Below are 25,830 nucleotides of genomic sequence, written 5' to 3'. Positions count from 1 at the left end.
GCCCCCGTGTAACCCGGTATAGCCCGGGTCAGCCCCAGTGTAACCCGGTATAACCCGGGTCAGCCCCGGTGTAACCCGGTATAGCCCGGTTCAGCCCCACTGTAACCCGGTATAGCCCGGGTCAGCCCCAGTTTAACCCGGTATAGCCCGGGCCAGTCTCAATGTAACCCAGTATAGCCCAGGTCAGCCCCGGTGTAACCCGGTATAGCCCAGGTCAGTCCCGGTGCAACCCGGTATAGATCGGGTAATTAATTTCAGTGGACCACACTGATCTAAGGTCAACACACTAAAATAAAAGTTTGCGAGTCCGGTGGTAAGTTTTAAATAATCGATTTATTGCATCACTTGATTTACACTGTTTGACTTCCTTCATCCGACTAACATCATATTCAAAATGGCTGGTTTTTATACCATTGGCTCAGCAGCATGCATGCAGAGCTATGGTTGGTTCAACTACATCACACTGATTGGATCTCTGATACATCAATCATTCCTTTGTTCTCTAGTTAAGCAGAATCATCACTTTCAGTTTTAAGCTAAGATCAGCACTTTCACAGTTTAAGCTAAATCAGCATTTTCATTGTTCTCAGTTTCTAAGTCAGCCGATGTGACGTTACCAGCTGTGATTGGATCTGATACATCACACCATCCTTTGGCATGTGGTCAGCTTAAGCATAATCTGATTTCTTGAAATCATTAGATTTTAATCATATTAAAATCTATGTTATTAAAATATATATATATTCCCTAACACTCCCCCCTTTGATTCTTTCAAAAATTGAATCATAAAAATAAAGAGTCAGATTAAAAATATAATCAATCATTGCTGTGTTTTGCCGCTGTCCGGATCAGTGGCTCTGCACAAATTTACATCAACCAGGATTTTACTTGGCCACAGTAAAAGCCTGGTTTTAATAAGTTAATTGATTTCATGATCTTAAATTAATTAGTGCATCTTAAAAAGTGGGAGGAGCTCCCCATAGCTTATGGCTTTGAAAAATACATTCAATTAAAAAGTAAAAAGGTAGAAAAATTATAAAAAGTAGAAAAGGTACAAACCGATCTAGCAGCTAAATATAACATGCCCCTTTAAGATGTACAAACGGTCTGCGGCGACCTGCAAGGCATCTTGCCCGCGGGGCAGCAGCCGCCTGGTGGCAAGCACATTTAATCAACAGAAACACACAATTTGATCCCCATCCTATTGTACAAGGCCTCCCTCTTATCTTTCTGAGTAGTGTTTTGTCAAAATTCTTCAAGGGCATTTTATGGCTTCGTGGCTCCTTGTTATCTAGCAGGTGCTATCCTCCCTGATTCCTTGCATTTTACCATTCCCTTATCATTTCTATTTGTCTTTTGATGCTTGATATTCGACCTTGCTGGCATTTATGCTATCTTTTTCCGCTTGCCTGTTGTCAGTCCCTGGTCTAAGAATTAAAACCCATCTTTGAATCTAACAGCTATTTCTTACAATTCCCTTCTTTGAGAAGGAAATATCCTTATTGACTTCTCACAATCAGCTCTTGACTAATCTAGCTAGCTCTTATTGCTCTCTCAACTTGGGCGTTAGTAGGGAGTCTTGAAGATTTCTCCCTTCCTTACAGTCCATTCCTTTGAGGGGGAGGAGCAACCTCTGACCCCTTACTCAAATTCAATTCACTGTTCCGGTGTTCCAATTCTGCCCCGCCTGGGAATCCTCTGTTTCTTCTTCGGATCTTCTCTTTCAGTGTGCTCAATTAATTTGTTAGTGCTTGTCAGTCATGGGCATGAGTACCCAATTGGCTTATGTATCAAAGTCTTACTACACATGTTACATATATCAAATACACTATCATTACAAGTTGGATAGCTACCAGAGCATGTGAAATAATACGAACCTAAGGGTGTGCTGATGTATTAAGCCCAATATCCCACCAATGTGAGTTGTCCCCTATGCTGTCAATTTCAATATCTATTCTCGAGTTGTCTTGCTCCAAAACATAAAAATGCTTCAGGGAGGAGTTCAGTCGCATCATGAGCTCACTGAAACCCACAAACAACAGGGGAATGTCATATCCGAGTATTCGAATTGTGCCACATAATTGTGTAGCTCATACTTAAAAATGTGTTGGTTGATGGGACAGGTCCTGTTAGACCCGTAAAGCATGGTAATTGCAGTAGTAGTGACACAGGAGGCACCACCAAAACTGGATTCGCACTGGTTTTTCCCACACTCTGTTACCTACAAAACACAATGATTACAGTCACAGTTAAATTCAGTCTTACAATCATTTCAAGCGACATTACAGTTTAACATCTAATCAACATATCATGGATTTAAAAGATTCTCCAGATCTCTTTTACTCGTATCCATCTTGTGGATAATTCTTACTAAACATGATTTCTCCTTAGCCCTCAATTGTCCCAATCCAGATTCCATGTAACTCTCCACTTCAACTTCAATTTCAATCCCTCCAACAGGTACCAGTGTGTTTAACTCTATTCTGATTGTTTCATTAATTAGATAGTTTCTCGATGGAGTATGTGTCAATGCTTTAAAGGTTGTCTCGCTCTCCTGAGCCACATTAACCATTTCATGTCTTGCTGTTGTCAAGTAACTGAGCATGTCTGAGACCCGTTCTTCAGAGTAAATTCACCGTACATTCCTGGATGGTAATTACTTCATACGTAACAAATCACAGTTACACACTCATACCGATATCATGCCTCACATGCCATTCGATACAAGCCTTTCTCGGGCTTTCAGGTATCTTATCGAAAGATTGTAGTCGTCTACTGGCTGAATACTTCTTCAAGGTCTTACTTGCTGCTATTTAAGCTTTGACCTGAGCTCTTGGCCCTCTGCCTGTAACCTGGCCACTTCAGCCTGCTTGATTTCAAGCTGATTTTTAGCAGTAACTAGCCCTACATTAATCCCTTCCATTTCTTTCTCCTGAAGTGCTCTTTCCTGTAGTTGTGCTTTCACTAATGCGGTTTTCTCAGCTATTAGGCTCTCGAAAAAGCATAATCTGTTGCTTTAAGTTATCCTCAAGATTCAACTTTTCTTTTTCCACGGTCTCTATTGTTGCCTGACTTTTCTCAATGTTTTCCGAAAACTGCTTTAACCTGTCAACTTTTTCAAGTAAAGCATCTTCCTTCTCAGCTAGAAGGGAGGCAAGAGAATTTTCATTCTGCTTTGACTTCATTAATTTATTCTCCAAGTCTGAAACCAGTTCTTCCTTGGTCTGGCAATCTACCTGGAGATTTAGTAAGCGGTCGTTCAAATTATTTGTCTTTTTGTTTCAGATCATCGAGTTCAGACTGATTTTTGTTTTTCAGTTTTGTTTCTGCTCTTTTAAACTGCCTGAGAGCATTTTGCAAGTTCTCATTCAGTAGTGTAATTCTCCTGTTTCAATCTTACACTCTCAATCACTTTCCTTTAATTACATGTGGGATATGTGCATTCCGTCCTTCACTACCCCAATATTCTGTATTCGGTACACCTCTCGTCCTTGGGCTTGGGGTGCCATTACAGTATTACCAATACCAGCCCTAGGAGCCCATTCAGTAGTGCCTTGGGCTTGGGGTGCCATTATGGTATTACCAATACCAGCCCTAGGAGCCCATTCAGTAGTGCCTTGGGGTGCCATTACGGTATTACCAATACCAACCCTAGGAGCCCATTCACTAGTGCCTTGGGCTTGGGGTGCCATTACGGTATTACCAATACCAACCCTAGGAGCCCATTCAGTAGTGCAATTACACCTCTCGTCCTTGGGCTTGGGGTGCCATTACGGTATTACCAATACCAACCCAAGGAGCCCAGTGCCTTGGGCTTGGGGTGCCATTACGGTATTACCAATACCAGCCCTAGGAGCCCATTCAGTAGTGCAATTACACCTCTCGTCCTTGGGCTTGGGGTGCCATTACGGTATTACCAATACCAACCCTAGGAGCCCATTCAGTAGTGAGTTTTCTTAGAACACCACGTAGGTAAAGCCGTATCGGTTAAATCTAGCACTACCAGTACAAGTTCATGTTGCACATTATCATGCAATTAGTTTACAAGATAACTTCCATTTATCAAATCATAATTTTCCTTCGATCACTGTGGGGAAATATTAACTTAAAATTAAGAAACTTAAATTTAATAATGTCCCATATCTTTAAATTTCGTACTAAAGTTGTTGCTTGGTGAACTTAAACAGCTGTCAGTGGAAAGGGTAAACTCCTTTGCAGGTTTTTAAAAAGGTGGAGCAAAACATTATCAGGCGTAATTTCGTCACTTCACGTAAATTAAAAAAACTTTCCTGATCGAAAAAGACAGTTGTGTTTTCACACTTTAACTAAACACGAACAGAACAGATAAAACAAAACAAAATGGCACATTCTTGCAGAAAACAGTAAATTACGTCATATTTCTTATTGTCCTTTCTTCAAATGTCTTTCCAAAATACTGTAAAAACATAACTGGAGAAAAATTAGTTTTTCACATTTAAACAAATCAAATCAAACTGCTTTAGAAGATTTCACCATAGCAACCGGGACTCCAAGGTTAAATCTTAGACTGAAACTTAATGTAACATTGTACAGTTTGCACTGCAAGTACAAAAATCTATCGCAATCTTTTGTTAAGCAAACTTTTTGTTGCTCTTCTCAGTTTTTACACACCAGCTTAACTTAAATTATTTCAAAGGTTTTTTTTTCAATTCTTGGGGCACAATCTTATTCGCACATTCTTAAAACTTCCAAAATCCAAGACAAGACAAAAGATTTAAACGCTTTTAACACAGAGAAGTGGGTGGAGCTAAAACACACATAACAGAATCTTTCTTTTAAAGAACATCTAATCAGACAAAAGAAATACTGTAACTTCTTAAACATTCATAGTCATTTTTCAAGGTTCCTTTCACTCAGCAAATCTTGTGTTTTATTTGTCTCAGCACAGATGTTAATAACTTCCATGTCAGTAAAACTTGTAAGTTTCTCTTTTTTTTCCTCTTTTTCCATCGGCGTCTCAGCATTTCTTGGCTTTCCAAATCCCTGTTTTTTTCCTTCCTTTGCTGAGTTTTCAGATTGGTTAGCCTGCAAATTAGATCCTTTTCCTTCTTTATCTCTGCTGTGTTCAGCCCCGAGTGTTCCAACCAGTTAGTTTTAAATCTCCCGTCGTACTCTAACACTTCCTCCGTCCCTTTCTGTCGACAGGCTATGATCTTTCCCCAATCCGTTTTTGCAGAGCTAAGCACTTGTAACCACAGTTGGATCGCATCCCATCCGGCATCTAATTCTTGCTCATCATTTCCCAGGCCAGTCTTTACTTTGCTGTGTAACTTATTTCCCTCTCTCCTGGGTATCATTACAATCAGAATTTGGACTCCGTCCCACGGGTGGAGTTGGTACTTCGCCCTTTCTTCCCCATCTTCTTTCTTCTCATACTCCTTTTCTACTCTTTTCCTTTTCTGTCTCAATGGGGCCAAATAGGGTCCTGTTTCCTCTTCTTCACTTTCACTGACATTACTAGAGGATCCCGAGTCAGTCTCTTGACCTGCTTCTTGTCTTTGTCTCCCACGACCTTCCGCCTTTATTTCATTTAGATCTGGGTAACCCTTCCAGGTCCCGACACATTTTCCCTTTTCTTCAACTACCGAGACTATCGGTTGTTTATCCAATTGTTTTTTACAGTCCTTAACTTCATCTTTAAGTTTTTTAACTTCCACTTCTGACTTTTCAAGCTCATTTGTTTTCTTTTTCAATTGTTCATAAATCGCATCTTTCTGCTCTTTTGCATTGGTCAAGTCGTGATCGTGTTGGGAGTTTGTCTTAATCTCATTTCGCCGTCGGATCTGGCCCATAAGTGCCAAGGACCATCTGATCCGTCTTTTATCTTTCATACGGGTCGTTTTTCCCCAGACCCTTTTTATGTCATCCAAAGACCATTGTCCGGAGGAGGTACTGTACTTTTGTTCGATTTCGAACCAGGTTTTAGGTAAGTCAAACTGTAATTCTATATAGTCTTTCAACTCCCACAGAATTTCATCTTCTGAAATCTCAGGTGGGGCACGCCCCCCTTTAATAGTTGTAGGTTTATCGAGTGATGCCATAATATCGATTACTTTACTTGGGGGTCTCAAGTCGAAGGCTTTTCAGCCGACTCAGTAAGTTAGAGCTCTATATTGGACCTCGAGCCATCTTACCACCCGGAGGGTTCGCTACCCGGGAGGTTTGCGGAGTTGCGTGGAGGGGAGATGACTAGACAACCAACCGAGGACGTTTATAACGAGGAGTCCTTACCTCCAATATAGGTCTGGTGTCTCAGATTCAGTCTCTTCCTTCAGCAACCCTGCTCGCAGCGCCAAATTGTTAGATCGGGTAATTAATTTCAGTGGACCACACTGATCTGAGGTCAACACACTAAAATAAAAGTTTGCGAGTCCGGTGGTAAGTTTTAAATAGTCGATTTATTGCATCACTTGATTTACACTGTTTGACTTCCTTCATCCGACTAACATCATATTCAAAATGGCTGGTTTTTATACAGCAGCAGATGTACCCGCCCCCTTTATTACCATTGGCTCAGCAGCATGCATGCAGAGCTATGGTTGGTTCAACTACATCCCACTGATTGGATCTCTGATACATCAATCATTCCTTTGTTCTCTAGTTAAGCAGAATCATCACTTTCAGTTTTAAGCTAAGATCAGCACTTTCACAGTTTAAGCTAAATCAGCATTTTCATTGTTCTCAGTTTCTAAGTCAGCTGATGTGACGTTACCAGCTGTGATTGGATCTGATACATCACACCATCCTTTGGCATGTGGTCAGCTTAAGCATAATCTGATTTCTTGAAATCATTAGATTTTAATCATATTAAAATCGATGTTATTAAAATATATATATATTCCCTAACACCCGGGTCAGCCCCACTGTAACCCGGTATAACCCGGGTCAGCCCCACTGTAACCCGGTATAGCCCGGGTCAGCCCCGGTGTAGCCCGGTTCAGCCCCACTGTAACCCGGTATAGCCCGGGTCAGCCCCAGTGTAACCCGGTATAGCCCGGGTCAGCCCCACTGTAACCCGGTATAACCCGGGTCAGCCGCGTTGTAACCCGGTATAGCCCGGTTCAGCCCCACTGTAACCCGGTATAGCCCGGGTCAGCCCCAGTGTAACCCGGTATAGCTCGGGTCAGCCCCACTGTAACCCGGTATAGCCCAGGTCAGCCCCAGTGTAACCCGGTATAACCCGGGTCAGCCCCGGTGTAACCCGATATAGCCCAGTTCAGCCCCAGTGTAACCCGGTATAGCTCAGTTCAGCCCCAGTGTAACCCGGTATAGCCCGGGTCAGCCCCAGTGTAACCCGTATAGCCCGGGTCAACCCCACTGTAACCCGGTATAGCCCGGGTCAGCCCCACTGTAACCCGGTATAACGCAGGTCAGCCCCGGTGTAACCCGGTATAGCCCGGGTCAGTCCTGGTGTAACCCAGTATAGCCCAGTTCAGCCCCACTGTAACCCAGTATAACCCAGGTCAGCCCCGGTGTAACCCGGTATAGCCCGGTTCAGCCCCACTGTACCCCGGGTCAGCCCCAGTGTAACCCGGTATAGCTCGGGTCAGCCCCACTGTAACCCAGGTCAGCCCCAGTGTAACCCGGTATAGCCTGGTTCATCCCCACTGTAACCCGGTATAGCCCGGGTCAGCCCTGGTGTAACCCAGTATAGCCTGGTTCATCCCCACTGTAACCCGGTATAGCCTGGTTCAGCCCCAGTGTAACCCGGTATAGCCCGGGTCAGCCCCAGTGTAACCCGGTATAGCCCGGTTCAGCCCCACTGTAACCCGGTATAGCCCGGTTCAGCCCCACTGTAACCCGGTTCAGCCCCAGTGTAACCCGGTATAGCCCGGGTCAGTCCCGGTATAGCCCGGTTCAGCCCCGGTATAGCCCGGTTCAGCCCCACTGTAACCCGGTTCAGCCCCAGTGTAACCCGGTATAGCCCGGGTCAGTCCCGGTATAGCCCGGGTCAGCCCCACTGTAACCCGGTTCAGCCCCAGCATGAGCACATGTTCAATAAAGCAGTCAGGTTTCAGGTGAATGCAATCCAATCACTAACACTGCCGAACATTTCCCATCCGTAGGTCGGTTTGATCGCTCTGGGATTCGCCTATTCTACACTCCCACCCTACGGAAATTCAACGCAGGAATCATGGAGCTGGGGCTGGTGTACACACCAGTCATGGCTATTCCACCGAGCGAGGCAAACTTCGTGCTCCACGGATATTGTACAGCAGAATGCACTGAGCGGGTGAGCGGACGCACAGCGCCTGAAACTAATCAAACGCTGATCCAACACGGCTGCACAGAGAGTGACCGGGGGCCAGAGAGTGACCAGGGGCAAAGAGTGAGGACTGGCGCCACAGAGTGACCGGGACCACGGAGTGACCGGGGGTCAGGGAGTGAGGACCGGGGGCCAGAGAGTGAGGACCGGGGCCAGGGAGTGAGGACCGGGGCCAGGGAGTGAGGACCGGGGCCAGGGAGTGAGGACCGGGGCCAGGGAGTGAGGACCGGGGCCAGGGAGTGAAGACCGGGGCCAGGGAGTGAGGACCGGGGCCAGGGAGTGAGGACCGGGGCCAGGGAGTGAGGACCGGGGCCAGGGAGTGAGGACCGGGGCCAGGGAGGGAGGACCGGGGCCAGGGAGGGAGGACCGGGGCCAGGGAGGGAGGACCGGGGCCAGGGAGGGAGGACAGAGTGACCGGGGGCCAGGGAGGGAGGACAGAGTGACCGGGGGCCAGGGAGGGAGGACAGAGTGACCGGGGGCCAGGGAGGGAGGACAGAGTGACCGGGGGCCAGAGAGTGAGTGACCGGGGGCCAGAGAGTGAGTGACCGGGGGCCAGAGAGTGAGTGACCGGGGGCCAGAGAGTGAGTGACCGGGGGCCAGAGAGTGAGTGACCGGGGGCCAGAGAGTGAGTGACCGGGGGCCAGAGAGTGAGTGACCGGGGGCCAGAGAGTGAGTGACCGGGGGCCAGAGAGTGAGTGACCGGGGGCCAGAGAGTGAGTGACCGGGGGCCAGAGAGTGAGTGACCGGGGGCCAGAGAGTGAGTGACCGGGGGCCAGAGAGTGAGTGACCGGGGGCCAGAGAGTGAGTGACCGGGGGCCAGAGAGTGAGTGACCGGGGGCCAGAGAGTGAGTGACCGGGGGCCAGAGAGTGAGTGACCGGGGGCCAGAGAGTGAGTGACCGGGGGCCAGAGAGTGAGTGACCGGGGGCCAGAGAGTGAGTGACCGGGGGCCAGAGAGTGAGTGACCGGGGGCCAGAGAGTGAGTGACCGGGGGCCAGAGAGTGAGTGACCGGGGGCCAGAGAGTGAGTGACCGGGGGCCAGAGAGTGAGTGACCGGGGGCCAGAGAGTGAGTGACCGGGGGCCAGAGAGTGAGTGACCGGGGGCCAGAGAGTGAGTGACCGGGGGCCAGAGAGTGAGTGACCGGGGGCCAGAGAGTGAGTGACCGGGGGCCAGAGAGTGAGTGACCGGGGGCCAGAGAGTGAGTGACCGGGGGCCAGAGAGTGAGTGACCGGGGGCCAGAGAGTGAGTGACCGGGGGCCAGAGAGTGAGTGACCGGGGGCCAGAGAGTGAGTGACCGGGGGCCAGAGAGTGAGTGACCGGGGGCCAGAGAGTGAGTGACCGGGGGCCAGAGAGTGAGTGACCGGGGGCCAGAGAGTGAGTGACCGGGGGCCAGAGAGTGAGTGACCGGGGGCCAGAGAGTGAGTGACCGGGGGCCAGAGAGTGAGTGACCGGGGGCCAGAGAGTGAGTGACCGGGGGCCAGAGAGTGAGTGACCGGGGGCCAGAGAGTGAGTGACCGGGGGCCAGAGAGTGAGTGACCGGGGGCCAGAGAGTGAGTGACCGGGGGCCAGAGAGTGAGTGACCGGGGGCCAGAGAGTGAGTGACCGGGGGCCAGAGAGTGAGTGACCGGGGGCCAGAGAGTGAGTGACCGGGGGCCAGAGAGTGAGTGACCGGGGGCCAGAGAGTGAGTGACCGGGGGCCAGAGAGTGAGTGACCGGGGGCCAGAGAGTGAGTGACCGGGGGCCAGAGAGTGAGTGACCGGGGGCCAGAGAGTGAGTGACCGGGGGCCAGAGAGTGAGTGACCGGGGGCCAGAGAGTGAGTGACCGGGGGCCAGAGAGTGAGTGACCGGGGGCCAGAGAGTGAGTGACCGGGGGCCAGAGAGTGAGTGACCGGGGGCCAGAGAGTGAGTGACCGGGGGCCAGAGAGTGAGTGACCGGGGGCCAGAGAGTGAGTGACCGGGGGCCAGAGAGTGAGTGACCGGGGGCCAGAGAGTGAGTGACCGGGGGCCAGAGAGTGAGTGACCGGGGGCCAGAGAGTGAGTGACCGGGGGCCAGAGAGTGAGTGACCGGGGGCCAGAGAGTGAGTGACCGGGGGCCAGAGAGTGAGTGACCGGGGGCCAGAGAGTGAGTGACCGGGGGCCAGAGAGTGAGTGACCGGGGGCCAGAGAGTGAGTGACCGGGGGCCAGAGAGTGAGTGACCGGGGGCCAGAGAGTGAGTGACCGGGGGCCAGAGAGTGAGTGACCGGGGGCCAGAGAGTGAGTGACCGGGGGCCAGAGAGTGAGGACCGGGGGCCAGAGAGTGAGGACCGGGGCCAGAGAGTGAGGACCGGGGCCAGAGAGTGAGGACCGGGGCCAGAGAGTGAGGACCGGGGCCAGAGAGTGAGGACCGGGGCCAGAGAGTGAGGACCGGGGCCAGAGAGTGAGGACCGGGGCCAGAGAGTGAGGACCGGGGCCAGAGAGTGAGGACCGGGGCCAGAGAGTGAGGACCGGGGCCAGAGAGTGAGGACCGGGGCCAGAGAGTGAGGACCGGGGCCAGAGAGTGAGGACCGGGGCCAGAGAGTGAGGACCGGGGCCAGAGAGTGAGGACCGGGGCCAGAGAGTGAGGACCGGGGCCAGAGAGTGAGGACCGGGGCCAGAGAGTGAGGACCGGGGCCAGAGAGTGAGGACCGGGGCCAGAGAGTGAGGACCGGGGCCAGAGAGTGAGGACCGGGGCCAGAGAGTGAGGACCGGGGCCAGAGAGTGAGGACCGGGGCCAGAGAGTGAGGACCGGGGCCAGAGAGTGAGGACCGGGGCCAGAGAGTGAGGACCGGGGCCAGAGAGTGAGGACCGGGGGCCAGAGAGTGAGGACCGGGGGCCAGAGAGTGAGGACCGGGGGCCAGAGAGTGAGGACCGGGGGCCAGAGAGTGAGGACCGGGGGCCAGAGAGTGAGGACCGGGGGCCAGAGAGTGAGGACCGGGGGCCAGAGAGTGAGGACCGGGGGCCAGAGAGTGACCGGGGGCCAGAGAGTGACCGGGGGCCAGAGAGTGACCGGGGGCCAGAGAGTGAGGACCGGGGCCAGAGAGTGACCGGGGGCCAGAGAGTGACCGGGGGCCAGAGAGTGACCGGGGGCCAGAGAGTGACCGGGGGCCAGAGAGTGAGGACCGGGGCCAGAGAGTGACCGGGGGCCAGAGAGTGACCGGGGGCCAGAGAGTGACCGGGGGCCAGAGAGTGAGGACCGGGGCCAGAGAGTGACCGGGGGCCAGAGAGTGAGGACCGGGGCCAGAGAGTGAGGACCGGGGCCAGAGAGTGACCGGGGGCCAGAGAGTGACCGGGGGCCAGAGAGTGACCGGGGGCCAGAGAGTGAGGACCGGGGCCAGAGAGTGACCGGGGGCCAGAGAGTGACCGGGGGCCAGAGAGTGACCGGGGGCCAGAGAGTGAGGACCGGGGCCAGAGAGTGACCGGGGGCCAGAGAGTGACCGGGGGCCAGAGAGTGACCGGGGGCCAGAGAGTGACCGGGGGCCAGAGAGTGAGGACCGGGGCCAGAGAGTGACCGGGGGCCAGAGAGTGACCGGGGGCCAGAGAGTGACCGGGGGCCAGAGAGTGAGGACCGGGGCCAGAGAGTGACCGGGGGCCAGAGAGTGAGGACCGGGGCCAGAGAGTGAGGACCGGGGCCAGAGAGTGAGGACCGGGGGCCAGAGAGTGAGGACCGGGGCCAGAGAGTGAGGACCGGGGGCCAGAGAGTGAGGACCGGGGGCCAGAGAGTGAGGACCGGGGCCAGAGAGTGAGGACCGGGGGCCAGAGAGTGAGGACCGGGGCCAGAGAGTGAGGACCGGGGGCCAGAGAGTGAGGACCGGGGGCCAGAGAGTGAGGACCGGGGGCCAGAGAGTGAGGACCGGGGGCCAGAGAGTGAGGACCGGGGGCCAGAGAGTGAGGACCGGGGGCCAGAGAGTGAGGACCGGGGCCAGAGAGTGACCGGGGGCCAGAGAGTGACCGGGGGCCAGAGAGTGACCGGGGGCCAGAGAGTGAGGACCGGGGCCAGAGAGTGACCGGGGGCCAGAGAGTGACCGGGGGCCAGAGAGTGACCGGGGGCCAGAGAGTGACCGGGGGCCAGAGAGTGAGGACCGGGGCCAGAGAGTGACCGGGGGCCAGAGAGTGACCGGGGGCCAGAGAGTGACCGGGGGCCAGAGAGTGAGGACCGGGGCCAGAGAGTGACCGGGGGCCAGAGAGTGAGGACCGGGGCCAGAGAGTGAGGACCGGGGCCAGAGAGTGACCGGGGGCCAGAGAGTGACCGGGGGCCAGAGAGTGACCGGGGGCCAGAGAGTGAGGACCGGGGCCAGAGAGTGACCGGGGGCCAGAGAGTGACCGGGGGCCAGAGAGTGACCGGGGGCCAGAGAGTGAGGACCGGGGCCAGAGAGTGACCGGGGGCCAGAGAGTGACCGGGGGCCAGAGAGTGACCGGGGGCCAGAGAGTGACCGGGGGCCAGAGAGTGAGGACCGGGGCCAGAGAGTGACCGGGGGCCAGAGAGTGACCGGGGGCCAGAGAGTGACCGGGGGCCAGAGAGTGAGGACCGGGGCCAGAGAGTGACCGGGGGCCAGAGAGTGAGGACCGGGGCCAGAGAGTGAGGACCGGGGCCAGAGAGTGAGGACCGGGGGCCAGAGAGTGAGGACCGGGGGCCAGAGAGTGAGGACCGGGGGCCAGAGAGTGAGGACCGGGGGCCAGAGAGTGAGGACCGGGGGCCAGAGAGTGAGGACCGGGGGCCAGAGAGTGAGGACCGGGGCCAGAGAGTGACCGGGGGCCAGAGAGTGACCGGGGGCCAGAGAGTGACCGGGGGCCAGAGAGTGAGGACCGGGGCCAGAGAGTGACCGGGGGCCAGAGAGTGACCGGGGGCCAGAGAGTGACCGGGGGCCAGAGAGTGACCGGGGGCCAGAGAGTGAGGACCGGGGCCAGAGAGTGACCGGGGGCCAGAGAGTGACCGGGGGCCAGAGAGTGACCGGGGGCCAGAGAGTGACCGGGGGCCAGAGAGTGAGGACCGGGGCCAGAGAGTGACCGGGGGCCAGAGAGTGACCGGGGGCCAGAGAGTGACCGGGGGCCAGAGAGTGAGGACCGGGGCCAGAGAGTGACCGGGGGCCAGAGAGTGACCGGGGGCCAGAGAGTGACCGGGGGCCAGAGAGTGACCGGGGGCCAGAGAGTGACCGGGGGCCAGAGAGTGACCGGGGGCCAGAGAGTGACCGGGGGCCAGAGAGTGACCGGGGGCCAGAGAGTGACCGGGGGCCAGAGAGTGAGGACCGGGGGCCAGAGAGTGAGGACCGGGGGCCAGAGAGTGACCGGGGGCCAGAGAGTGACCGGGGGCCAGAGAGTGACCGGGGGCCAGAGAGTGACCGGGGGCCAGAGAGTGACCGGGGGCCAGAGAGTGAGGACCGGGGCCAGAGAGTGACCGGGGGCCAGAGAGTGACCGGGGGCCAGAGAGTGACCGGGGGCCAGAGAGTGACCGGGGGCCAGAGAGTGACCGGGGGCCAGAGAGTGAGGACCGGGGCCAGAGAGTGACCGGGGGCCAGAGAGTGACCGGGGGCCAGAGAGTGACCGGGGGCCAGAGAGTGAGGACCGGGGCCAGAGAGTGACCGGGGGCCAGAGAGTGACCGGGGGCCAGAGAGTGACCGGGGGCCAGAGAGTGACCGGGGGCCAGAGAGTGACCGGGGGCCAGAGAGTGAGGACCGGGGCCAGAGAGTGACCGGGGGCCAGAGAGTGACCGGGGGCCAGAGAGTGACCGGGGGCCAGAGAGTGACCGGGGGCCAGAGAGTGACCGGGGGCCAGAGAGTGAGGACCGGGGCCAGAGAGTGACCGGGGGCCAGAGAGTGACCGGGGGCCAGAGAGTGACCGGGGGCCAGAGAGTGAGGACCGGGGCCAGAGAGTGACCGGGGGCCAGAGAGTGACCGGGGGCCAGAGAGTGACCGGGGGCCAGAGAGTGACCGGGGGCCAGAGAGTGACCGGGGGCCAGAGAGTGAGGACCGGGGCCAGAGAGTGACCGGGGGCCAGAGAGTGACCGGGGGCCAGAGAGTGACCGGGGGCCAGAGAGTGACCGGGGGCCAGAGAGTGACCGGGGGCCAGAGAGTGACCGGGGGCCAGAGAGCGAGGGCCGGGGGCCAGAGAGCGAGGGCCGGGGGCCAGAGAGCGAGGGCCGGGGGCCAGAGAGCGAGGGCCGGGGGCCAGAGAGCGAGGGCCGGGGGCCAGAGAGCGAGGGCCGGGGGCCAGAGAGCGAGGGCCGGGGGCCAGAGAGCGAGGGCCGGGGGCCAGAGAGCGAGGGCCGGGGGCCAGAGAGCGAGGGCCGGGGGCCAGAGAGCGAGGGCCGGGGGCCAGAGAGCGAGGGCCGGGGGCCAGAGAGCGAGGGCCGGGGGCCAGAGAGCGAGGGCCGGGGGCCAGAGAGCGAGGGCCGGGGGCCAGAGAGCGAGGGCCGGGGGCCAGAGAGCGAGGGCCGGGGGCCAGAGAGCGAGGGCCGGGGGCCAGAGAGCGAGGGCCGGGGGCCAGAGAGCGAGGGCCGGGGGCCAGAGAGCGAGGGCCGGGGGCCAGAGAGCGAGGGCCGGGGGCCAGAGAGCGAGGGCCGGGGGCCAGAGAGCGAGGGCCGGGGGCCAGAGAGCGAGGGCCGGGGGCCAGAGAGCGAGGGCCGGGGGCCAGAGAGCGAGGGCCGGGGGCCAGAGAGCGAGGGCCGGGGGCCAGAGAGCGAGGGCCGGGGGCCAGAGAGCGAGGGCCGGGGGCCAGAGAGCGAGGGCCGGGGGCCAGAGCCGGGGGCCAGAGAGCGAGGGCCGGGGGCCAGAGAGCGAGGGCCGGGGGCCAGAGGGTGAGGGCCGGGACCAGAGGGTGAGGGAGGTGCAGAGAGTGATGGGGGAAGAGAGTGCAAATCACAGATACATTCAGCCTACTCCCAGTCACTGCCAGTGCAGTGTCACCGTATTGTACAGTAGGTCAAGGGTCAATGTTAATGTTTTGGTGATTTTTCCATTTCTAGACCCTGCCTCAGTCTGGAATCCACATCTTTGCCTCACAGCTTCACACTCACCTCGCTGGCACGAAGGTGAAGACTGTCCTTGTCCAGGGTGGGGTCGAGGTGGACATTGTCAATGCTGATGGACATTACAGCACGCACTTTCAGGTATTGCTTGTTCGTTGGTCAATCCTTTTGTTCAGGGTCTGAGCCCCAAGGAGCGTCAGGGCTCTGGAACTCGCTCTAACAAACAGCCTCACACACGCACCTCATCAATCTCACACCTTTACCTACAGTACCAACTGTACACAGGAACAGGAGGAGGCCATTAAATTATCTTAAACACCTCAATTAGATCATCCCGTAATCTTCTATACTCGAGGGAATACATAAGAACATAAGAAATAGGAGTAGGCCATTCGTCCCCTCAAGTCTGCTCTGCCATTCAATAAGATCCTGGCTGATCTACCTCATCTCCACTTTCCTGCACTATCCCCATATCCCTTGATTCCCTTAATATCCAAAAATCTATCGATCTCTGTCTTGAATATACTCAACGACTGAGCCTCCACAGCCCTCTGGGGTAGAGAATTCCAAAGGTTCACAACCCTCTGAGTGAAGAAATTTCTCCTCATCTCAGTCCTGAATGGCCGACCCCTTATTCTGAGACTGTGACCCCTGGTTCTAGACTCCCGAGACAGGGGAAACCTCCTCCCTGCATCTATCCTGTCAAGCCCTGTAAGAATTTTGTGTTTCAATGAGATCACCTCTCATTCTTCTAAACTAGAAAATATAGGCCTAGTCTACTCAATCTCTCCTCAGCACAATCCCCCCATCCCAGGAACCTTTGTTGCACTCCCTCTATGACAAGTATATCCTTCCTTAAGTAAGGAGACCAAAACTGTACACAATACTCCAGGTGTGGTCTCACCAGGGCGCTATATAATTGCAGTAAGACGTCTTTACTCTTATACTCAAATCCTCTTGTAATAAAGGCCAACATACCATTTGCTTTCCTAATTGTTTGCTGTATCTGCATGTTAACTTTCAGTGATTCGTGTACAAGGACACCCAGGTCCCTCTGAACACCAACATTTCCCAATCTCTCACCATTTAAAAAATACTCTGCTTTTCTATTTTTCCTATTAATGTGGATAACTTAATATTTCTCCACATTATATTCCATTTGCCATGTTCTTGCCCACTCACTTAGCCTGTCTATATCCCCTTGAAACCTCCTTGCATCCTCCTCACAACTTACATTCCCACCCAGCTTTGTATCATCAGCAAACTTGGATATATTACATTTGGTCCCCTCATCCAAATCATTGATGTAGATTGTGAATAGCTGAGGCCCAAGCACTGATCCTTGCAGTACCCCAGACTGCCAACCCGAAAATGACCCGTTTATTCCTACTCTCTGTTTTCTGTCCGTTAACCAATCCTCAATCCATGCTAGTATATTACCCCCAATCCCATGAGCCCTAATTTTGTTTAATAACATCTTGTGTGGCACCTTATCGAATGCCTTCTGAATATTCAAATACACCACATCCACTGGTCCCCCCTTATCTATTCTGCTAGTTACAACCTCAAAAAACTCTAACAGGTTTGTCAAACAGGATTTCCCTTTCATAAATCGGTGTTGACTCTGCCCAATCCTGTTATTATTTTCTAAGTGCCCTGTTACCACGTCCTTAATAACAGATTCTAGCGTTTTCCCCACTACTGATGTCAGGCTAACTGGTCTGTAGTTCCCCGTTTTCTCTCTCCCTCCTTTCTTAGATAGTGGGGTTACATTTGCTACCTTCCAATCTGCGGAAACCATTCTAGAATCTATGGAATTTTGGAAGATGACAACCAATGCATCCACTATCTCTACAGCCACCTCTTTCAAAATCCTAGGATGTAGGCCATCAGGTCCAGGGGATTTATCGGCTTTCAGTCCCAGACTCCAGCCTGGTGTGTACCCACCTCTGGGAGTTCATCGATGTTGTCGTTGTTTACGGAATGTTGTTGATCTGATGAAGATACAAAGATTGAGTCGCTTTAATGAATCTACTTTGGACTTTTCAGGAAATCCGTATGTTACAGAAAGAGATCACTGTGCTCCCCGTGAGTATCTGAGTGCCAGGTTCACACTCGCCAGCCTCGTGCTTTACGCAGTCACCGGCCTCGTGCTTTACGCAGTCACCGGCCTCGTGCTTTACGCAGTCACCGGCCTCGTGCTTTACGCAGTCACCGGCCTCGTGCTTTACGCAGTCACCGGCCTCGTGCTTTACGCAGTCACCGGCCTCGTGCTTTACACATTCACCGGCCTCGTGTTTTACACAGTCACCGTTGCCTCGTGTTTTACACAATCACCGGCCTCGTGCTTTACGCAGTCACCGGCCTCGTGCTTTACACATTCACCGGCCTCGTGTTTTACACAGTCACCGTTGCCTCGTGTTTTACGCAGTCACCGGCCTCGTGCTTTACGCAGTCACCGGCCTCGTGCTTTACGCAGTCACCGGCCTCGTGCTTTACGCAGTCACCGGCCTCGTGCTTTACGCAGTCACTGGCCTCGTGCTTTACGCAGTCACCGTTGCCTCGTGTTTTACACAATCACCGGCCTCGTGCTTTACGCAGTCACCGGCCTCGTGCTTTACACATTCACCGGCCTCGTGTTTTACACAGTCACCGTTGCCTCGTGTTTTACACAGTCACCGGCCTCGTGCTTTACGCAGTCACCGGCCTCGTGCTTTACGCAGTCACCGGCCTCGTGCTTTACCGGCCTCGTGTTTTACACAGTCACCGTTGCCTCGTGTTTTACACAATCACTGGCCTCGTGCTTTACAGAATTATTTTGATTTAGTAATTTGCTTATAACCTGGGCTCAGTCATGTGATCTTCTCAACAGGGCGATGTTCTGATAACTTCCTGCACGTACAACACGGAGGACCGGAGTCATGTGACGGTGGTAGGTTGTATAAATCCCAGAACAGGATGTCCTCACTCTCGGTGCTTCTTACATCTCGCATTTACTGTTTCAAAATGGGCAAATATGGTGCAGAGGAGATTTACCAGAATGGTTCCAGGGACGAGGGACTTCAGTTACGTGGAGAGACTGGAGAAGCTGGGGTTGTTCTCATTAGAGCAGAAAAGGTTAAGGGGAGATTTAATAGAGGTGTTCAAAATCATGAAGGGTTTTGATAGAGTAAATAAGGAGAAACTGAGGAAAGAGCTGTGGAGTGGGACTAATTGGAGAGATCTTTCAAAGAGCTGGCAAAGCCACAATGGCCTCCTTCTGTGCTGTGTCATTCTATGAAAACCAGACCATGTCACAGATTTATTAACTCGGAGTAATCTGCCCTCCCACTGGTGTGGTTAATTGGTTTGGTGACCAGAGCTGTATTCAGTGCTCCAAGTGCCCTGGACGAGTGCTTTGTACAAGATCAGTATCATTGCCTGGGCACAGATCAAGCTTTGCATTGTTTCACTGGCTCCCACCAGGACCCCGGACCCTGCCCCCATGTCCTGTGGACATTTAGTTTCTATCCCGCTGCCTATTTCCCTTCCTCAGTCTCGTCACTTCACAGTAAACTTCTGCTAAAAGCTCAGGAGTCGATAATGTGGGGTCCCCAACACTGAACCCCGGGCACTGAGCTCCCCCGACAGAGAGACAAAGAGAGGCTGAGAGAGAGAAGGAAAATGAGAGAGAGAGAGAGAAAAATAGAGACGGCGAGCGAGAGAGAAACAGTAAGAAAGGTTCCTCGCTGTCTCTAGACCTGCTGTAGCCCTGTCACAGTCTCCTTGGTGGCTCTGTGGGGTGCAGGGGGTGTCCATCACGGCAGGAACTCCGCCCCCCCCCCCCCCCCCCCCAATCCCCATGAATAATCAACCCTGATCCAGGAAAGTGGAGGGGTCAGAGGCCCTGCTCTATCGCGACCCCAGCATTCTCGGACCTGGATACAATAATCAAGACTGAGCAGAATCCAGAGCCGCTGTTAAAGGGGACGTGGATAAATATTTGACACAGTTAAAGGGTTTGGGACCGAGTGAAGACACGTGTGATGTGATTGTGATCGGATTCTGTGTGTTTAGGGGGGATTCGGAATCAATGAAGAAATGTGTGTGAACTATGTGCACTATTACCCCCAGACACAACTGGAGTTGTGCAAGAGTGCCGTGGATCTCAGTTATCTGCAGAAGTATTTCACCTTCATCAACAGGTAATAACAACTTGCATTTATATAGCGTCTTTGACAAGGCGCTTCACAGGAGCGATTATCAAATAAAATTTGATACCGAGCCATGAGGAGATATTAGGACAGATGACCAACAGCTTGGTCAAAGAGGTAGGATTTAAGGAGCATCGTAAAGGAAGAGAGAGGTGAAGAAGTTTAAACATGGAATTCCAGAGCTTGGGGTCCAGGTAGCAGAAGGCACGGCCACCAATGGTGGAGCGATTAAAATCGGGGATGTTCAAGAGGCCAGAATTGGAGGAAAGCAGAGATCCTGCACTTGTATGTTCATAAGAATTAATTCGTGGGATGTGGGCGTCGCTGGCCAGGCCAGCATTTCTTGCCCATCTCTGATTGCCCTTGAGAAGGTGGTGGTGAGCCGCCTTCTTGAGCCGCTGCAGTCCGTGTGGTGAAGGTGCTCCCACAGTGCTGTTAGGGAGGGAGTTCCAGGATTTTGACCCAGCGACGATGAAGGATCGGCTGATATATTTCCAAGTCAGGATGGTGTGTGAGTTGGAGGGGAACTTGGAGGTGGTGGTGATCCCATGCGCCTGCTGCCCTTGTCCTTCGAGGTGGAAGAGGTCGTGGGTTTGGGAAGTGCTGTTGAAGCCTTGGCAAGTTGCTGCAGTGCATCTTCTAGATGGTACACACTGCAGCCACGGTACGCTGGTGGTGGATGGGGTGTTAATCAAGTGGGCTGCTTTGTCCTGGATGGTGTCGAGATTCTTGAGTGTTGTTGGAACTGCACTCATCCAGGCAAGTGGAGAGTATTCCATCACACTCCTGACTTGGACGTGGTGGAAAGGCTTTTGCTGGTCAGGAGGGGAGTCACTCACTGCAGAATACCCAGCCTCTGACCTGCTCTTGTAGCCACAGTATTAATATGGCTGGTCTAGTTAAGTTTCTGGTCAATGGTGACCACCAGGATATTGCTGGTGGGGGACTCGACAATGGTAATGCCGTTGAATGCCTTCGGCCCATCGTGTCCATGCCGGCCATCAAGCCTAATCCCATTTTCCAGCACTTGGTCCGTAGCCTTGTATGCTATGACGTTTCAAGTGCTCATCTAAATGCTTCTTGAATGTTGTGAAGGTTCCTGCCTCTACCACCCTTTCAGGCAGTGAGTTCCAGATTCCAATGAAAAATGAAAAAGTTTTTCCTCAAATCCCCTCTAAACCTCCTGCCCCTTACCTTGAAACTATGCCCCCTGGTTATTGACCCCTCTACTAAGGGGAACAGTTCCTTTCTATCTACCCTATCTATGCCCCTCATAATTTTGTACACCTCAATCAGGTCCCCCCTCAGCCTTCTCTGTTCTAACGAAAACAACCCCAGCCTGTCCAGTCTCTCTTCATAGCTGAAATGCTCCAGCCCAGGTAACATCCTGGTGAATCTCCTCTGCACCCTCTCTAATGCAATCACATCCTTCCTATAGTGTGGCGACCAGAACTGCACACAGTATTCCAGCTGTGGCCTAACTAGTGTTTTGTACAGCTCCATCATAACCTCCCTGCTCTTATATTCTATGCCTTCCTAGGATTCTACCATTCATTGTGTATCCCTTACCTTGTTAGTCCTCCCAAAATGCATCACCTCACACTGTTCTGCCCATCTGACTAACCCATTCATATCGTCCTGTAGCCTGAGGCTTCCCTCCTTGCTATTTACCACTCCACCAATTTTCGTGTCATCTGCGAACTTACTGATCATACCTTCTACATTCATATCTAAATCATTAATGTACACTACAAACAGCAAGGGACCCAGCACTGATCCCTGCGGTACACCACTGGACACAGGCTTCCAGTCACAAAAACAACCTTCGACCATCACCCTCTGCCTCCTGCCACTAAGCCAATTTTGGATCCAATGTGCCAAATTGCCCTGGATCCCATGGGCTCTTACCTTCTTGACCAGTCTCCCATGTGGGACTTTGTCAAAAGCCTTACTGAAGTCCATGTAGACTACATCAACTGCACTACCCTCATCCACACACCTAGTCACCCCCTCGAAAAATTCAATCAAATTGGTTAGACATGATCTCCCCCGGACAAATCCATGCCTCTCCAAGTGGAGACTAATTCTGTCCCTCAGAATTTTTTCCAATAATTTCCCTACCACTGATGTTAGGCTCACTGACCTGTAATTCCCTGGTTTATCCCTACTACCCTTCTTGAATAATGGTACTACGTTAGCTGTCCTCCAGTCCTCTGGCACCTCCCCTGTGGCCAGAGAGGTTCTGAAAATTTGTGTCAGAGCCCCTGCAATCTCCTCCTTTGCCTCACACAGCAGCCTGGGATACATCTTGTCTGGGCCTGGGGATTTATCCGCTTTTAAGCCCGCTAAAACCACTAGTACCTCCTCCCTCTCAATACTAATTTGTTCAAGTGGATCATAATCCCCCTGCCTGATTTCTATGCCTACATCGTCCTTCTCCATAGTGAACACAGATGCAAAATATTCATTTAAAACCTCACCCACATCTTCTGGCTCTATACAGATTGCCACTTTGGTCCCTAATGGGCCCTACTCTTTCCCTGGTTATCCTCTTGCCCTTAATATACTTATAAAACACCTTGGGATTTTCCTTTATTTTGCCCGCCAGTGTTTTTTCATGACCCCTCTTCGCTCTCCTAATTTCTTTTTTTAAGTACCCCCCTGCACTTTCTATACTCCTCTAGGGCTTCCACTGTTTTTAGTCCTTTGTATCTGCCAAAAGCCTCCCTTTTTTTCCTAATCCATTCTTGTATAGCCCTTGACATCCAGGGTTCCCTGAACTTGTTGGTCCCACCCTTGACCTTTACGGGAACATGTTGGCGCTGTACTCTCTTTCCTTTCTGAATGGCTCCCACTGCTCTGATGTGGATTTTCCTACAAGTAACTGATCTCAGTCCACTTTGGCCAGATCCTGCCTTATCATATTAAAATCGGCCTTCCTCCAATTTAGAACCTTTATTTCCAGTCCATCTTTGTCCTTTTCCATGACTACCTTAAATCTCACCGAATTATAGTCACTGTCACCAAAATGCTCTCCGACTGACACTTCTACCACTTGCCCGGCTACATTCCCTAGAATTAGGTCCAGTACCGCCCCCTCTCTTGTAGGACTTTCTACATGTTGGCTCAAAAAGCTCTCTTGGATGCACTTTAAGAATTTCGCACCCTCTAAGCCTTTCACACTCTGACTATCCCAGTTAATATTGGGGAAGTTGAAATCCCCTACAATTATTACCCTATTATTTCTATACTTCTCTGAGATTTGCCTACATATCTGTTTCTCTATCTCCCCCTGACTGTTTGGGGGCCTATAGTACACTCCCAGCAAAGTGCTTGCCCCCTTTTTGTTTTTAAGTTCTACCCATATGGCCTCATTAGAGGAACCTGCTAAGATATCATCCCTCCTTACAGCAGTAATTGACTTCTTGATTAATATTGCAACACTCCCTCCTCTTTTACACCCCCCTCTGTCTCGCCTGAAGATTCTATACCCCGGAATATTGAGCTGCCAGTCCTGCCCCTCCCTCAACCATGTCTCTGTGATAGCAACAATATCATACTCCCATGTGTTCATCAACACCTTCAATTCATCTGCCTTACTCGTAAGACTCCTTGCATTAAAATAAATGCCATCCAGCCTTGCCATACTCTCTTGTGCCATTACATATTTGCTCTGCCTTCCAGACTGACTTGGTTTTTTCCTTTATATTTGGCTGTGCATCACCCCCTACTATAGCTCCACTCCGTATCCCATCCCCCAACAGTACTAGCAAACCTCCCCGCAAGGATGTTGGTCCCACTACGGTTCAGGTGCAACCCGTCCGACTTGTACAAGTCCCACCTTCCCCAGAAACAGACCCAGTGATCCAGGAAACTAAAGCCCTCCCTCCTGCACCAACTCTTTAGCCTCACATTCATCTGCTCTATCCTCCTATTCCTATACTCACTAGCACGTGGCACCGGGAGTAATCCAGAGATTACAACCTTTGAGGTCCTGCTTTTTAATCTGCTACCTAGCTCCCTAAATTCTTGTTGCAGGACCTCATCCCTCTTCCTACCCATGTCGTTGGTACCAATGTGAACTACGACCTCTGACTGTTCGCCCTCCCCCTTCGGAATGTTCTGCAGCCGTTGAGTGACATCCTTGACCCTGGCACCAGGGAGGCAACATACCATCCTGGAGTCACGTCTGTGGCCGCAGAAACGCCTGTCTGCACCCCTCACTATTGAGCCTCCTACCACTATTGCCCTTCCACTCTTACTCCTCCCCTCTTGTGCAGCTGAGCCACCCACAGTGCCGTGAACTTGGCTCTGGCTGCACTCCCCAGAGGAACCGTCACTTCCAACACAGAAAAACGGTTGTTGAGTGAGATGCACTCTGGGGCTTTCCTGCCTGCCCCGCTTCTGACTGGTGGTCTCCCAGTCCCCTCTCTGACTGCATGTTCTTAAGCTGCGGGGTGACCACGTCTAAAAACGTACTATCCACGTAACTCTCAGCCTCGCGGATACACCGCCGTGCCTCCAGCTGACGCTCGAGCTCCGAAAACCGGATCTCAAGTTGGCCAAACCGTTGGCACTTCTTGCAGTCAGGATGGCCACATGTGCAGTAAGTGTCTCGGAATTCCCACATGCTGCAGGCCGTGCAACACACGGGACAGAGGTGGTTAGACTGCCTCTTGCTGGAGATGATCATTGCCTGGCACTTGTGTGGCGCGAATATTGATTGCTGCAGTCTCCCCGACTCCCAGCTTCACTCGCCCGCCCACTGCAGCTTGTCCCACCCACAGCCTTCTCTGTATGAAACCATCTCCACCCCACAGCCTCTGTACATTCCCAGGATAGGAGTATCAGTACAAGGGGAGGAGCCCTGGCCATGAGATCCTCTCTGATGCAGGAATGATCGATGAACTGATCGAACACCTGTCTCTGTCTTTAAAGGATTGATGATGACGGGATTTGTACCTGCCCCGAAGTCCCAGTAACACAACAGTTCGATGCTGTGACCTGGAGCCCATTCAGTAGCCAAGTACTGAGAGCCGTGTATAATTCTGCTCCCATCTCAGTGCATTGCAACAAGTCTTCCGCTGTACGTTTCCCGGTGAGTACAACGACACCCGTCGGACTGCGTTCCCGGCGACACCCGTCGGACTGCGCTCCCGGGGACACCGTCGGACTGCGCTCCCGGGGACACCCGTCGGACTGCGCTCCCGGGGACACCCTCGGACTGCGCTCCCGGGGACACCCTCGGACTGCGCTCCCGGGGACACCGTCGGACTGCGCTCCCGGGGACACCGTCGGACTGCGCTCCCGGGGACACCGTCGGACTGCGCTCCCGGGGACACCCTCGGACTGCGCTCCCGGGGACACCCTCGGACTGCGCTCCCGGGGACACCCTCGGACTGCGCTCCCGGGGACACCCTCGGACTGCGCTCCCGGGGACACCGTCGGACTGCGCTCCCGGGGACACCGTCGGACTGCGCTCCCGGGGACACCCTCGGACTGCGCTCCCGGCGACACCGTCGGACTGCGCTCCCGGGGACACCGTCGGACTGCGCTCCCGGGGACACCGTCGGACTGCGCTCCCGGGGACACCGTCGGACTGCGCTCCCGGGGACACCCTCGGACTGCGCTCCCGGGGACACCCTCGGACTGCGCTTCCTGCGACACCGTCGGACTGCGCTCCCGGGGACACCGTCGGACTGCGCTCCCGGGGACACCGTCGGACTGCGCTCCCGGGAACACCGTCGGACTGCGCTCCCGGGAACACCCTCGGACTGCGCTCCCGGGGACACCCTCGGACTGCGCTCCCGGGGACACCCTCGGACTGCGCTCCCGGGGACACCCTCGGACTGCGCTTCCGGCGACACTGTCGAACTGCGCTTCCCATGCACTCTGTTACGCTGTACTGACATTTCAATTTATTTATAAAGAAACTTCATCACTGAAACCTTTTCTATGTTCAGGGTAACTGGGACAAACAGCCTCTCCCAGCAGTGACTGCGGTGCTGCCAGAATCACCGGATCGCTGCCGGAGATCAAGCCACACTGTGCCGGGAAAGGCAACGCTTATCGATTTCACCACCAGTAAACCGGGACAGTGATGCGAGGCTCTGATGGGGAGCAGCAATTTACTGTTGTGACGCTGGATCCAGCGGGTTAACCGAGTTTGCCCAGTGTCCGAGGAGCGATGTGAAGCCAATATTTCCTCGGGCTGCGCCCCAGTTTGTAATCATGTTTTGCGGCCCCTTGAATGGAACAGATTATAAATTGCTTCCAATTAAACTGCTGAACTCTTTCAGATCAGCATCTGTGCGTTTCTTTGAGTGATGAATGTTCCGCTCCTTCCCCAAACA

The 25,830-nt window shown here is 53.8% G+C and overlaps 1 protein-coding gene across 1 annotated transcript in view; it reads left to right on the top strand.

Moving 5' to 3' along the window:
• dbh (dopamine beta-hydroxylase (dopamine beta-monooxygenase)) overlaps positions 1-25,775 on the top strand; it is a 43,802-nt gene extending 18,027 nt beyond the window's left edge. The window contains exons 6-12 of the mRNA XM_085980739.1: positions 8,106-8,272; positions 15,282-15,425; positions 17,334-17,372; positions 18,157-18,216; positions 19,341-19,468; positions 24,416-24,575; positions 25,441-25,775. Of these exons, the coding sequence (XP_085836865.1) occupies positions 8,106-8,272; positions 15,282-15,425; positions 17,334-17,372; positions 18,157-18,216; positions 19,341-19,468; positions 24,416-24,575; positions 25,441-25,578 (836 nt within the window). The 3' untranslated portion in view covers positions 25,579-25,775. The remainder of the gene's footprint in view (positions 1-8,105; positions 8,273-15,281; positions 15,426-17,333; positions 17,373-18,156; positions 18,217-19,340; positions 19,469-24,415; positions 24,576-25,440) is intronic.
• The last annotated feature ends 55 nt before the right edge of the window (positions 25,776-25,830 follow it).

This window comes from Somniosus microcephalus, unplaced genomic scaffold, assembly GCF_052327205.1.
Source record: "Somniosus microcephalus isolate GS21.2 unplaced genomic scaffold, FLI_Smic_1.0 scaffold487, whole genome shotgun sequence".
Taxonomy (NCBI): Eukaryota; Metazoa; Chordata; class Chondrichthyes; order Squaliformes; family Somniosidae; genus Somniosus; species Somniosus microcephalus.
The sequence above is the reverse complement of the archived record's forward strand: the minus strand, read 5'-3'. Positions and strand labels throughout refer to the sequence as shown.